Genomic DNA, 16570 nt, shown 5'->3' with positions numbered 1-16570 from the left:
TTCACCTGGTCCCCGCTCCGGCTTGCTGAAGACGTCGGGAACCGCCGGAGCCGGGATCAGGTGAAGTATCAGCTCCGGCGGCCGGGGGGTTAAAGGGGTGGGCTGCAGACAAACTCGCAGCAGGGATGTACATCCCTGCTGCGTGTTTGTCTGCCATTAAAAGCATTAAAAGCCCCACCCCCTAGATTGCCCCACACCAATGCCCACTGAGGGGGCGGGGCCTATGCGGCGATGACGTCACAGATGGGAGCAGGGCTAAGTGGCGCTAGGGGCAGAGCGATGTGGCACATAGGTTGTGAGGCCCCGCCCACATATACCAATCCACAGGTGATAAAAATGACTTTTTACCAGAACAAGCACCATAAGGTGTGATATAAAGTAATGAAAGCTGTAACATTTACCCTTTACACCTGTGGAGAGCAGTCATAATACAAATAGAGGGTGACAGTGTCACTTTTATCTATGGAGCCAAACTCCTACAATCAGTCATATCAGGTGGCTGGCCAGGGAATGGAGCATGCTACCACATGCTTTATGTAGTTATTATTTATAATCAAACTAGGTCTCAGGACTTAGACCCAGTGCTAAACTTTTGACATATCTGGGAAACAAGTGAGAAGTTTATATAAATAGCAGTAATGCTTGAACACTGACATTGTTATTTGTGCATACTAATAAGCGTAGTCATTTTGGAGCATGCTTTGTCACTATACAATCAGTAATCTATTTTTTTGTCTTGATTGTTTGGCTTCTAAAGTCAGTGCATTCAGGTTATACTAAAGCACTGAAGTTACATTTAGATTCTGCACATACTGTAAACTTTCATTTACATTTATTGCATCTAAGTCAGCCTCTGGGGGGGGAAGCTTACACGCCCCCCTGCAGCCCCGGCCGCTCGATCGGGTGGGCGTGCGATCGTTGCTGCGGGGGGGCGTGCGATCGGTGCTGCGGGGGGGGGGGGGGGCGATCGGGTGGCCGGGGCTGGGGGGGTGATCGGGCTGCCGGGGCTGCGGGGGGGGGGGGGGGCGTGCGATCGGTGCTGCGGGGGGGGGGGGGGGGGGCGATGGGGCGGCCGGGGCTGCGGGGGGGCGATCGGGCGGCCGGGACTGCGGGCGGCTGGCTGAAGCATATACTTCACCTGGTCCCCGCTCCGGCTTGCTGAAGACATCGGGAACCGCCGGAGCCTGGATCAGGTGAAGTATCAGCTCCGGCGGCCGGGGGGTTAATGGGGTGGGCTGCAGACAAACTCGCAGCAGGGATGTACATCCCTGCTGCGTGTTTGTCTGCCATTAAAAGCATAGGGCCGGGATCTGCAGCGAATCTCGCTGCAAAAACGCAGCATGGAGACTCGCTGCAGACCCGCCAAGTGGGTTTGTAACCTTACAGTACATTTTGCTTGGAAATTTTCCATAAAATGATGCTAATGTTATCTTATGGTGTTTAGCTTACCGCTGACAACAGTTTTTTAGTAATACTTGAGCTGTCAATAAAGAAACTAATTTAGATTTTCTCTACATACAGTAGAATCCAAATGCGATCTGTGTGTATGGATCCATGAAAAACCTCACTATAATTACTATCTATAACTCCTATATACTATCATATGACTAATATATGATAGGTATATATTATCATATAACTACTATTCTATCAGTAAACTACAGCTGCCTAAAACTCTACAGATACTTACGTGGAATAAGTTAGTAGCACAAACATACCAAAATAAATTCTGCACTAACCAGACTTTTGAAATACAGTGGTTGGTGTAGTCTTACAGAGTAGTTTTCTTTCTTATGATAGGCTAGTATTTTGTTCAGCTTTTTATTTAAAATTAATGGTGGAAAATACATAAGGAAAATCTGTAGTTAAAAAATTTGGAAATTTTTCTGTGTTTAAAACCCACTCATATAATAAAAAAATATATATAATAAAATAATAAACAAATACTAGGTCAAAGAGGCTTGAAAGTGTTACTGTAATTTACAAAAACTTTTGACATTTGGTGTGCTATGGCCAGTTCACCCTACTGATCGTAGTTAAAGCCCTATTACATGAAATGATTATCGGCCGTATTCAGCCGATGTTGGCCGTTACGGCCGATAATCGTCTTGTGTAATAGAAGGCAACGATCAGCCGACATGAACAATGTCGGTTGATCGCTGCAGTCATTTATCTTTCAACATGTTGACACCAAATGACTAATATAGCAACGATCTGCCCTAGCTCCCTGGAATAGAAGCAGCGGCAGCAGACCACTGCAATCTGCTATGGGCTGCTCGTACGATCTAGCAATCACCCGGGCAGCCCCCTCCCGCAACTCCCGTGCCCCATACTGTACTCACCCGCTCACTGACAACGTGTGTTATAGCGCCGGTAGCGAGCAGGAACGGAGGACCAAACGAGCACTGACAGTGCTCGTCTGCTCCTCTATGTCGCCCCATGTAATAGGGGCTTTAAAGTGACACTGTCACCCCTTATTTGCAGTCTAACTGCTCTCCACAGGTGTAAAGGGTAAATGTTACAGCTTTCATTACTGATTTTATATCACACCTCATGGTGCTTGTTTCTGCCCCCATCCGTGACGTCATCGCCACATAGGCCCCTCCCCCTCAGCGGCCATTGGAAGGGCCAGCCTAAAGCTCTAGGCCCCACCCCCTAGATTGCCCCACACCAATGCCCACTGAGGGGGCGGGGCCTATGCGGTGATGACGTCACAGATGGGAGCAGGGCTAAGTGGCGCTAGGGGCAGAGCGATGTGGCACATAGGTTGTGAGGCCCCGCCCACATATACCAATCCACAGGTGATAAAAATGACTTTTTACCAGAACAAGCACCATAAGGTGTGATATAAAGTAAGTAATGAAAGCTGTAACATTTACCCTTTACACCTGTGGAGAGCAGTCATAATACAAATAGAGGGTGACAGTGTCACTTTTATCTATGGAGCCAAACTCCTACAATCAGTCATATCAGGTGGCTGGCCAGGGAATGGAGCATGCTACCACATGCTTTATGTAGTTATTATTTATAATCAAACTAGGTCTCAGGACTTAGACCCAGTGCTAAACTTTTGACATATCTGGGAAACAAGTGAGAAGTTTATATAAATAGCAGTAATGCTTGAACACTGACATTGTTATTTGTGCATACTAATAAGCGTAGTCATTTTGACAGTAACATAGAAAAAATAATAATAAGACAATTATATTTTATGTCATTTTAGAGTGTGTATCCTTGAACACTGGCAGAAACTCTTTAAGTGGAATTAACTTAGTTTCAGCATACAGTTTCTTAGGTTTAGCAGCAATAATGTAATGTTTGGAGCATGCTTTGTCACTATACAATCAGTAATCTATTTTTTTGTCTTGATTGTTTGGCTTCTAAAGTCAGTGCATTCAGGTTATACTAAAGCACTGAAGTTAGATTCTGCACATACTGTAAACTTTCATTTACATTTATTGCATCTAAGTCAGCCTCTGGGGGGGAAGCTTCCTGTGATATGGAAAGCAAGTATCTAATAATTACTTTGCTGACTTAATAAATATGTCAAGTCCGGGTGCAGAAAATTATAGTCCTCTTTGCTATTCACTTGAACATACAACAGTCATGTTATTCCATATTGATGTTCTGTAAGATTTTTTTTTTTTTTAAATAAACAATTCAGCTTAATTTATGAAAAATGGCAAAGAAAAAGAAAAGTAGGGCACAATGGTGTTACATGCGAATGCTTCCGGTGTTGTACATCATCAAATCATCAAAATAGGAGAACTTTACTTATTAATTTCCGAATGTGGGGTGCTACAAAGAGGAACAAAAGTAGGTTGTAAATAATGAGCATGTTCCTTAATTGGACAGTCGTTATTAATTATGGCTATTATTCTAAAGGCTATGTTCACACTTTGTTTAACATCGTCCATTGCATAACTTCTGGCCACCGGGCTGCATTCAGCATGTTTCGAGAAGTATCAGCTGCAGGAACAATCTTTTTTTACAATTGACTTTCGGGCACCGTCTTGTCATAGAAAAAAAATCTACAGAATAATAGTTGTGTGGGAACAAATTGTAAAAAAGATATATATTTAAGCTATGTTCACACATGGTACAGACAACAGCCATTGTTTGGCACTCAAAACAACGCCTTTGTCTTGAGTGTAAAACAACAGCGGTTGCAGCATCAAAAATAGCATTAAAATCAATGCAGAACCTCCATTAATAATTAACATGTCAACTTTAACGACAGTAGCGAACAACGGCTGTTGTTCAGTACATTGTGTGAACAACGGCTATTGTTTGCATTAATTTCAAGGCAACACATTTCAATTGAAATTTTTTTTAATTGCAAACAGCAGCTGTTCTTTTTATCAAAATATGTTGTGTGAACATAACCTTAGTGTGGGAAAAAATTTATGAATTAAGGCTATGTTCTCACACAGCATTTTTGCTTAGTATTTTGCAACCAAAACCAGGAGTGGATTAAAAACACAGAAAGGCTATGTTGACACAATGTAATATTTCAGTGAAGAATGGATGCTGATTGCAATGGAATCAGCATCCGTTCTTTACTGCAGGGGGTGGCATTTAAAAGCAGCACGCTGTACTCACTCATCATTATGTTAACACCCGTTCTTTAGAACGTATGTTAAAATAATATACCTGCCTATTATTTCCGGATGCTGTTTAGTGAACAGCATCGGGAAATAAAAGCTGTTCACAAAATGTAAAGTCGGCCAGTGCCACACATTACATTGAAGTGAATGGCGGTGCCCGCAAGTCAATTGTAAAAAAAAAAACGTCTTTAATGCAGCCCTGCAGCCAACAGTTGCTATGCAACAGACGCTGTTAAAACAAGTGTGAACATAGCCTATAAAAAATTGCTGTTAATTTAAAAACGTCTTTTTTTTACCTAAAAATATGTGGGAACACAGCCATATTGTGTTAAGGCGGTACTTGTAAAATGTAGTGGTGATCCCCTGCCATGTGATCTTGAGATAGTAGCTATGTATCATTGTTTTCTCCATACTGGGGGCTCTATTTTTAATGCATGTGATCTGTAGGTTAGATTAGATTAGGATGTGGTTAGGAGGAATTGTTGTTCCAAAGCTCAATGATCCTTGTTATGTTCGTTGTGAGTCATGGTAAACATAGTGAAGATAAACTGTATAAATATCATCCATCTAGATAAACTTTATATGCTTTACTGTATATATATATATATATATATATATATATATATATATATATTCAGTGAATATCTGCGTTGTGGTTGTTTTAGAAAAAAACAAGAATAATCCAATGTCATTCCGTCATGAACACATTACAATGAAATCAGATTCCGAAAGCATTACATACTGTGAAATTTAAATGCCATAAACCTCATATATCGTCATGAAGAAGAGTATTAGAAATTACATTTCTTATTACCTGCAAGTACTTATAAATGTGTGTGTAGCCTCCTCAATGAGTGTATATGAGGAATACACAATGAAGAATAATCTGGTTGCTTAATAGATCACAACAGAAGCTGAAATGTTTTACAACAGTTTGCTGAATGAAGGAGTAATAAGTTTCTTCTTGCAGTGCAGAAAGTAAAATGCCTTTTGCTACATGGTTAAGTAATTACACAGTATAATTGCTTAATCCCTTTGCTGTGCTGGAAATGGGTTGATATCTGAAAAGCTTAATCATGTGTGCGCCACTAATTCTTGTCGCGTTGTCATTTGCAGCAGTACTGAAACCGACGATGAGCCGCCATGTGAAGAAGAGATTGACTACAACACCGATAGCTGCTCAGACCCGGAGGTATTGGAGACGGATGCCAAACCCGAAGATAAACTTTCAGAGCAAGATCATGGGGCAAGAAAAACCCAATCCCCAACATCAACTATGAAGGAAGAAGCTTTCACCGCCAAGTGTAATTGTTCTACTATAAAGTCTCTGACGGTGTCCTCTAAGCAATATGGCTGCTCTCCAGAGGCATCTTCTTCCCTATGTGAGCAAAGTTTTGAGAACTCCAGCAAAACCCAAATGGGTCATTACCTGTATTAATATGTAGTAGATGTTATATTGTGGAACTAAAGTAACATGAAAGAAATCTAGGAATACTGTATATGTATTGTTCTCTTCATATACTGATATGTTAATACTTTAATGTTTAATGACAAAAGTGTAAATGGAATCCTGAAGTGTATGGCGCTAATACTTACACAAGTAAATAGTAGGTTTATAACTGGGGCCACAAGTACATTAAATGGGCAATGCAAACTAAGGTTTTTGTTCATTGTTGTTCAGTATATTTAGCTTTGTCAAGTAGTTTTGTATTGTACTGCATATGTGTAGCACTACAATGGTAAATGCACCTTTTGACAGAGAGACAAATAGGTAAAGAGATAGATAGATAGATCAACCTAAGAAAAGGAGCAGCAGAGCTCTGTGGTAGTAGTAGATGGGTGCACACGGTCTAAGGCTGGATTAAGATCTGCTAAATATAAGTGAAAAATCACAGCACTCCAATCTAATGATGGTGAAAAACAAGTGTGGGATTAATGCATCATATACACTGACCGTCAGGACAGGTTAGTGTACACACAGGAGAGACAAGTCCATCCCTGGTGCTGTTTCACGCCCACTTTCACTGTCTTCTTGTCTCAACAGGTCCTAAGCGATTTGGGACAACTTAAGTCCCTATTCCACGGGCCAACTGTGAGGAGCAAACAAGCTCTGTCAACGCTCGTTTGCTCCTTGTTTCCCACTCACTGCCACCGCTATTACACGTGGTGGCAGCGAGCGGGTGAGTGTAGGAGGGGCCGCGGGGAGCTGCAGGGGAGCTGCCCGGGTGAATGCTGATCGTCCGTTTGCTCCTCACAGTCGGCCTGTGGAATAGGGCCTTAAGTTGTCCAAGTCGCTTAGGACCTGTTGGGGCAAGAAGGCAGTGAAAGTGAGTGTGGGACAGCGCCAGGGATGCACTTGTCTTTCCTGTGTGTACCCTAACCTGTCCTGACAGGCAGTGTATATGATGCTCTAATCCAACACTAGTTTTTTACCTTAATTAGATTGGAGTGCTGTGAGAATAGTGGCAGTCTGCTGCCACCGCTCCTGTCCCACGGAGCAGCGGCAGCAAATCACTGCTATCACAGACGTTTGTCTTTCAACATGTTGAAAGACAGCAACGATCAGCCGACATGAACAATGTCGGCTGATCGTTGCCTTCTATTCAACGGGACGATTTTTGGCTGAATACAGCCGATAATCGTTCCGTGGAATAGGGCCTTTAGAGACATCCTCTACACTATTATAGGTGGAACAGGACAAAGGACAAATATAAGACAATTACTAGACAAGGACAAAAACCAGGAGAGGCAAAAACTAGTACAAAGTCGCTAGGCAATAAACAGAGTCAATGAGGCAAACCAGAGTAAAAAATAAAGGAAAAAAATACAGACCAAGTCAAGATACAAACACAAAGCCAGGGACACAAGCTACAGTCAGGAAACCAATAAGCCAGGATAGATATCACATGGTATACGGTGTAGCAGGTATCAGGCATAGTGAGTGACTGAGTTAAAGGGGTTATTCAGCATAAAAAAACACATATCCATTTTTTTCCAGAGACAGCACCACACTAGTCTTCAGCTTGGGTGGGGGTTGGCAACTTAGTTCCATTAAAGTGAATGGAGCTTAATTGCAAGCCACATCTGAACTGGAGACAAGAGTGGTGTTGTCTCTGGAAGAAAGCGGCAGTGTTTGACATTTTTACAGGGATTTTATTGTAAATTGTAATGTTATATGTGTTTATATGTGGAATAATCAGTGGTTGTAATAATATTTATGATTTTTTTCAAAACACACTAAAGCTATGTTCACATCTATGTCGGAGTCATTAGGGTCTTTTGGGCCACATGTGACCTAAAGTTTATGAGTTTTCACTCTAATGGTTGTGGTTTGATTTATGATGCAGGAGTGTCAGCTTAAATTTTTGTTCTGTGCAATACATAGTATGTCTATGAATTTTGTATAATAGGGTTCACCTGGTGGTTTGGAAATTATTGTTGATGTGTTTCCCTCTTTCTAAGGGCTGTAACAGGGTAAATGATGCAAATTAAATTCTTTGAGGATGCTGTAGAACTTAAAGTGTCACTATCATTATAACTTTCAAAATCTAAGTCAACAGTAGATGTGATATAAAGAAAGTTTGCAATATACATTCATTATTTTTTTGTTGTTATCATGCTGTAAAAAAAGCTGTACTTACCAGAAATCCAGGTCCAGTCTCCGGAAGGCAGATTTTCTGACTTGTGCTGGTTGAAAAAAACAGGCTAAACACAGGAATTCCGGCCAGTACAGAGAGTACGGCTCAATGTGTCCGTCAATCTCATGACTGCCTTCTCTCTGTAAATGCTCAGATAGCCTGGGGAAAAAAAAACTCAGAAAACAGGAAGTGCCTTGTTTTCCATGATAACTAAAAAATAAATAATGAATGTAAATTGCAAATTTGCTTTATATCACATCTACTGTTGATTTAGATTTTGAAAGTTATAACGACAGTGAAACTATTTTATTTATTTATCTCCAATAATAAAAATGTTGAAAAAAGTTGATATGATAGTGCTGTGGGAATATCCCCTGATTATTATTACTCTGTGGCAAATTTATTAAAGACTTTACGCCAATTTTACATAATAATTTCAAGATATTTTCTGGCACTTTTTCCACAGTGACCAGACAGTTTCCTGTATCTATAAAGCCAGGAGTGACTGGTTCCTAATTTATATGGTGTATTAGGATTAAATAATGGCAAATTGATTTGAAGATTTGCAGTTTTGTAAAAACTAAATCTTGCAAAAATTTTTTAACTTCTACCTATTCTACTAACCAGATTTTCAATGTACTGTGCAATAAATTATACAGTGATAATAAAATATGTGTACTGTATAACAATATGTATCTAGTGTTTTCGATGATTAATAAATTGAATATTTTATTCTTTATTATTTATACTAATCCACAAGAAGGATAGTAGAGAAGAGCCCAGTAACTATAGGCCAGTTAGCTTAACATCGGTAGTAGTAACAAAAAAAAAAATACGAAAATTCTTCTTCTGAAAAAAAGAAAATAATTGATCAAATAAGAAGCAACAGTTTGATGGATACAAACCAGCATGGCTTTATTGTGGGCAGATCATGTCAGACTAATCTTATAGTTTTCAAAAGTGACGGATGAAGGTGGTGCTATGGATATCGCCTACAGTATGTTGACTTCAGCAAAGCTTTTTATAAAGTTTCCCATAAAGAGCTGAGAGAGTAATTAGAGTAGTTTAATCCCTGAATAGTTCAGTGAATTTGTTGTTAACTGAAGGATAGATGTTTGGTGTTAATGGTGTATATTCCAAGCAAAGACTAGTTACAAGTAGAGATGAGCGAATACAATTCAAACAAGTAGGTATTCAATCGAATATTGCAGTATTCGAAAGATTCAAATTTAATTGAGTAGTGAGGCGAATACGCGGGAAACATTCCAAAGGTCTCCCATTGCAGTTGGAGCTTTTTTTAATCCAATGACCATGCAGGGAGGCCGTGAGGGACCCTGGGAGTATGCACGCAGCGCGAAAACTGTGTCTACGCTCATTGGATAGCTGAACCACATGACCTCAAATTTTAAATACTTGACTTCCGCCTCTTGACCGCAGATGAGCTTTTAACCTAGCCAGGGAAAGATCTTGCAGCAGGGAGAGATAGGTTTTAGTAGCGTTTTGGTTAGGCAGGCTTACTACAGAACCCAAAAGTCCTTTTCAGGGCTAAGATCAAGTGAAAAAGTCATCTCTGAATCAAAAGCACTTCTCAGTGCTAAGACATAGATGATATAACAGCAGCATCAGCATTAGCAGTTGTATTCATTCCAGTACCCTGTGTGTACAAGTGACTTATAGTGTCCCTGTTTAACACCACTAACGGTACGTTATACATATTGTTCCAGTAGCCCACTAAAGACACTTGATATATAATGTTTCAGTAGCCCAGTAAAAGGCACGTGATACATATTGTTCCAGTAGCCCAGAAAAAGGCACGTCATACATACTGTTCCAGTAACGTTCGTACAGCAGTACGCAAATAACATGACGCTCTACAGACGCATATTGGAATCATGTATGTAACACTGCACAAGAAATACGAACGAAATGTGTGAACATTGCCAAAAAATGTTCATAAAGCGTTCGCAAATGTTTTTCCTTCACAACTGCAGAGAGTGGCATTATACAGCGATTTTGGGGTGTTGGGTGCACCCAGGTATGCTCCCCCTAATGTCCCAGTGTCATTCCGGAGGAGTTTGCATAGTTAAGGAAGGTTTTGGGGGGACTTGGTGACCTCCAAGTGGTCGAATTTTGATTTCCAAGTGCTGCAATTTTTTTTCCCATAGACTATAATGGGATTGAATACTCGTTCGAATAGTCGAATATCGAATAGGCACCATTATTCGAATAGTCGAATATCGATGCCTATTCGATTTGAATTCTCGAAAGTCGAATATTTCACTACTCGCTCATCTCTAGTTACACAAGTGCCACAAGGTGTTTGTAAGTGAAATGTTAGAAGGTTTGGTAGGTAAGGCCTGTTTGCTGATAACACAAAAGTGTGCAATATGGTTGATATTCCTGGAGGGGTCAGTAATATGGAAAATGATTTAGCTTTGCTAGATAAGTGGTCCAAACAATGGAAACTGCAATTCAATGTTTCCGAATGTAAAATAATGGACTTGGGGCTGAAGAATCCTCTATCCGAGTATCTTTTAGGCAGTTCTTAAAACTAAACACAAGAACAAGAGACCAAAATCTGCGGTTTAGTTGGGGGAAAGATCAGGAGCAATGTGAAAAAATATTACTTTACTAGAAGAGTAGCTTATGCTTCGAACAAACTTCCAGTTTTTTTTAGCTCACATGATCTAGCACACTACCCTGAGGAACGAATAATTACAAAAATGTCCGTTAGACTATGTTAAAATGTATGAAAAAATTACAACCGTCATTTTGCTGTTTGGTTGCCTTTCAGTGCAAAGAGGGCTGCTGGTACATTACTTAGTTTGGGGTTACTAATCGGCCTTGGGGTGTGTCTTTAGTTGAAAAGTCCATTAAATTGAATAGTAAAAAACGGTGAAAAGACAATGAAAATGATAAAATGTGTGTGAACAACTAAAAAATAACATCAGCTGTCTGCAAAAGATGACAGAAAAGTATTGACATAATCATTATTTTGACGTCCACGCAGACAACGTCTGTTATTTTATACACTGTGTGCATTGGGTGTCCGTCACTCCATTTACTTCAATGCATTGCATTGACAATCACATCTCGGCAATAACAGACATCTTTTTAAACAGAAAAGGCATCCACCTTTTCTCTTTTGTTGTCGTTTTGTGAACATAGCCTAACAAAGATGTCACATGTAAACACACACATTTAGTGATGCCTCTGCTTGAATTTCCAAGAAGCCTTTAGAGTGCTTTGAATGGATATCCTGATGTTGTGTCGAGTTACTTTCATGAAAAATTAGAATCTAAAGGAAAGCTAAGAGTAGACACATCTGTAAATGCTGTGTTTTTATGTATGTGGACATTGAATGATTACGCCTTTTGGCTATGTTCACACATAGTATTTCCATCAGTCATTTGGTCAGTATTAGAGAAAGAAAGAAAGCATACATACCTAACAACTGTCGACCATGTCCGCTTCTGGCGGCATCTTGTATCCATGTCATCAGAGCAGAGGGGCCGGCCTGGTCTTCTTCCTCCTCGGCGTCTTTCACTAAAGTGAATGGGTGCAGGAAAAAGCTGCTGGTGCGCAAGTGCCTTTTCATTGGCTGAAGCACATCACATGGCTTTCAACTTGTTCAGCCCTGATTAGCTGAGAAAGCTGGAAGCCATGTGATGCGCTCCAGCCAATCAAAAGGCAGCCTTTTTTCTCCCATTTACTTCACTGAAACCCGGAAGTGAGGAAGGTCTGACGGGGGCATGACTGGCGGGAGATTCAAGCAGCAATCGTCACTCAAGGGATGGTAAGTATTAAGTGTGTGTTTTTTTTATGGCATCGCCGGAGTTGTCCTTTAAGTGTTCTGATAGCATTTTATAATAATGTATTGAATTAGATTTATAAACTAAACAAAAAAAAAGGCAGGGGTGAACATATTGTACTGCTTCTGGGAACCCTACATTGCATGGCATAAATATGAAGAACCTGAAATTTAGAGATACATACAGGGCTGTATTAACAGCTGCTGCTGCCCTAGGCACTAAACCTAAAGACGTCCCATCTTGGGGAGCTTGGAAGAGCGTGGTTTCGGCCACATGCATTTATGTACAGCTACATAAAATCACTGTCTGAATCACGTTTTTTCAAGGTTTTTAATGGGTTAAAACATAAACAAATTTCCACATTGAAACAATGATTAGAGCAGTCTGCATATTGTCTGAAGGAATTGTCACCACAGGATTGGTAGGTAGGTAATAGCTCACCTATACCAACACCTGACCAAAGAAACCATTTATATTTCTGATCCTATATAACCCCTTTAAGTATTTGTCAAGTATTTTCCCCACTGATATCCAAGGAGAATTGTTTACATTTACATATTCAGGGTATGTTTATAGCTTTTTTGAGGCGAGGGGGAAAAAAAAGCCTAAAAAACGCTGCACAAACATACCCTTAGCCCTAGAATTTGGTTCAGATACAATGTGCTTTTTATTTAAAATCAGATTTAAATCAGTGGATTAATCACCATATGTGATTACCACCTAGTGTTGCTTTGTATAGCAAGATAGCTCCATCTAGTGTGACTATGTCATAATATAATTATAGTTTTGCAACTGCTCTCTTATGCTCCCATCTTCATAAAGGGCCAAGATGTAACTGCAACCTTTGCTACCTCTATTATGCAGACTTGTTCGAGTCTGAAAATATTCTTTTCTTATGTATAATACTTATAAAGGCTGGTATTAATTTGCTTTTAAGTACCTCTGACTAAGCCTGCCATGGGAACAGAGGCGCCTATTGGGCAATACCTGTGCCTTTATGTTCCCTTTGAAATCCTTTAATTCTATTTTGATATTTAAATCAGTAATCGTAGCCATTCCCCAGAGTGTATTCCATGCTGATTGAACATATCCTATTGTAAGGAAAAAAAGGAAAAACACACCAAAAGCTGTCTGAAAAGAGAATCATCTGCGCCAAATCAGAGGTTTAGAAATGTTCCCTGATAACCTCCCAGTGCTTCTCAGCTTGTACCAGGAAGCATGTGGTAGTGTATCTGACATAATAAAACCTGCAAGCCATTAATACTTCTCAATTCCATCTTCCTTTCTACTGCATTTACTTCTCTCAGACAGCCTGTAGAGGTCAGGAAAGGTCCTTTGTATTAAAGCTAGAGAAATTATTAACATTCCCAGCGAGCGGGATTAATTAGGAAGAAGCACATTTTCCTCCCAGGTACAGAATGTCAGACATTAATACAAAGCACAACATTAAGCACTTAGAAAGGATGCCCTGTGTATTTTTTATCCTGATTTATTTGCATTTTTGCCTGCAACTTTGCATTTTTTTTTTAGCATATGAACATTAAAAGCTTATGAGCTCTTAAATACAGCTAGGGGTGTAGTCACATTGCATGCAGGTATTCACTTCCTTACCTTTCCCTGCAGCTCAACTTATCCCAAAATGTGTATTATGAGATAAGGAGCTTAGAACAAATTAAATACTCTATATCACGATACTCTTTTAGGACTTGTGATGAGCGAACGTCCTGATGTTTGGTTCAGATCCCGAACACAAACATAAATTAAAAAAAATAAAATTGTGATCGGTTCGGTTCATGTTCCCCGAACTTTCACGAACAAATAACAAAAGTACATAGAAGCGTACATTTCATTCTACGCACATGCGTACAGATTATTAGGTGCAAAGCATAAATTGGGCAGTTGCGTACATCTCAAGTTAAATGTTCGCATGTTTGAATATGTTTGAAAATTATTCTTAGAACATTTCCGATCAACAAATTGTTCATGATCGGCAAACACAAAAAATGTATGTCATGTTATTAGGAACACTCGAACATTTATGAACATGTTTGCTCATTACTAGTTAAGATATGTGTAGAGATGAGCGAACCAGGTTCGGGTTCGAGTCGATCCGAAACCGAACGTTCAGTATTTGATTAGCTGGGGCTGCTGAACTTGGATAATACTCTAAGGTCTGAAAAACATGGATACAGCCAATGACTATATCCATGATTTCCACATAGCCTTAGGGCTTTATCTAAGTTCAGCAGCTTCCGTTAATCAAATGCCGAAAGTTCGGGTTCGGATCAACTCGAGCATGCTCAAGGTTCGCTCATCTCTAGCTATGTGCTATATATGCTGCCACAGTATTAGCCTGTGTTTGGCCACCAAATGGTTGTAAAGTGGATTGCAACCTGTTAAGGGTTTTGCTGTCCCATCAGAATATTGTTTTGTAATTGTTTAGTTAAAAATTATGGTCCTTAATTACATTTAAAGAGAATAATTTTTTTTTGTTTATTCTTTAATTTAATAACTGTTAACATTATTATTTTTTCTAAATATGATTAATTATCTTTGTGCCCTCGATTGATATATATTTGTATCTTTCCTTATGGGCCCATAACTGCTCTTTGCAACAGACTTGTTGTGAGCCTGGAACTTCTAGCTCACAAAATACTACAGGAAGGCATTCAACTGTTTCTGTCATTAAAGTGGTTATCTAATGTTAACATAGCCACTTTCTTCCAGAGACAAAATGACTCTAGTCTCTGGTTCAGGTGTGGTTTGCAATTAAGCTCCATGGAACTGCCATTGACAATGGAACTGATTTGCAAAACCCCACCCAAACTAGAGACAAGTCGTGCTGTCTCTAAAGAAAGTGGACATGTTTTTCTAACACTTGATAAACCCTTAAGTCCAAGAGGTCTTGTGGCTTCAAAATAGGAAATTAAAAAAAAACTTTCTTTCATTATGCGACAGCAGATACTTTCTGGTTTCCTTTTTAGCTTCAGCAATTTTTTTTAAGACTGGTAGATATTCACCTTCCTGCATTTTTAATAAATAAAGGAAAATGAAAACTGAGATTTCAACCAAAATATTGTGTTAAAAAAGCTATTAATAAGTACTGGTATTTGCTTAAAGCAACCCAGTATTAAGGGAGGTCATGAGTAAGAGATCTTTAGTAGCTTATAGGAAAAATGTTACACTCGATGATGATTTGAAAAGTGGGAATAAGAACAAAAAAAGATAATCATACTAGATTAGGGAGTACTTCTCATAAGAAAACATAGACAGCACTTACCATTTCGTGTGAACAGACAATCCGCCTTTATTCAGTCGATCGAGGTAGCGGGGGAGAAAGGATATGGGTGACGATGGTTTCGCAGCTAGTGACGCTTTGACAAACTCAGGGTTCTTCAAAACGGCATGCAAAACTGTGGTTACCCAGATCCTTTTTCCCCCTCTACCTCTATCTACTAAATAAAGCCGGAGTGTTTTGCTCATATATTTAAACTTGCATGTGCAGAAAATTATGCATAAAATTTAGGTAGATTTACATGTTATCAATTCTTAAATTTGCCACCTTTTTTCTCTGTTGTTATATGTTGTAATGCAGCATTGTATTTACATTGTGTGCAATGACAACATTTTTGTTTCCCTGCGAGGCACAACCTTACCAAGTCCAATATCAAGAAACACAGAATATGGCACTGCCTGGCTCTCTACTCGTAGGTAACGGGCACTCTTCCAGGGCCAGCCACTAGTGGTGCTCAATCTGTGAAACCACAAGTATTGCAAAACATCTCATAAGAAAACAGAGATGGCACTCACCATTGCGCGTGAACAGACAATCTGACATCTCTATATCAGATTTTGTGAGCACTGTGCATCAGTAAGAACAGGTAAGTTTATTTAGACTGTGAGACTGGCAAGCCCTGCCCCCAATTACCCCTCTGGATTTACCAAAAGCTGCACAGGTCTGGTCTGGCACAGGTCTTGTGCAGAAATCTACACCTGCTACTGACTACTACACACTAATATGCCCACATCCCAATTCAGCAGAAAGATCTTCTCTGACACCAGCCGGGTCACGGAACGGCTGATGTTTTACGCCATGTGAACATGGCCACAGGGTGCAACTATGCCGCTGCTATGCAAATTTATTTTTGTTCTATACATTTCATCAACAGCAATATTGCACAATGTATGTATTTATGATCATGTCAACCAGGTGTTTCTGAAGTATATGTGCAGATTTATAAATAATCATAGCACGCAGGATCTTTACATCTAGGGATCAAGTGATATATTATAGCAACATAGGTTCTTGGGGCCATTTGTCTTTGTGATGTGGTCTGAAATTACTACAATATGTTAACAGAAATCTTCTTGGTAATGTTAGAATTGTGCAAACAGTAGCAGAGTCTATATATCAATCATGAAAAGTTAAGGTAGTGTAAAAAAAAAATAAAGAAAAGATAAAACTCGAAGGGAAAAAAGAACATTGGCCTAAAGCGAACTGTCACATATTTTT

General features: G+C 39.6%; 1 protein-coding gene across 7 annotated transcripts in view; it reads left to right on the top strand.

Annotated features, from left to right (window-relative positions):
- Positions 1–6534, top strand: part of AGBL1 (AGBL carboxypeptidase 1) — a 449865-nt gene extending 443331 nt beyond the window's left edge. For 6 of the 7 annotated variants that reach the window (XM_069956680.1, XM_069956678.1, XM_069956681.1 and 3 more), the window contains one exon: positions 5724–6534. In XM_069956680.1, coding sequence (XP_069812781.1) covers positions 5724–6045 — 322 coding nt within the window. In that variant the 3' untranslated portion in view covers positions 6046–6534. The remainder of the gene's footprint in view (positions 1–5723) is intronic. The other variant, XM_069956679.1, reaches the window with a different exon arrangement.
- Positions 6535–16570: the final 10036 nt, after the last annotated feature.

The sequence above is a fragment of the Dendropsophus ebraccatus genome, chromosome 1, assembly GCF_027789765.1.
Source record: "Dendropsophus ebraccatus isolate aDenEbr1 chromosome 1, aDenEbr1.pat, whole genome shotgun sequence".
Taxonomy (NCBI): domain Eukaryota; kingdom Metazoa; phylum Chordata; class Amphibia; order Anura; family Hylidae; genus Dendropsophus; species Dendropsophus ebraccatus.
The sequence above is the reverse complement of the archived record's forward strand: the minus strand, read 5'-3'. Positions and strand labels throughout refer to the sequence as shown.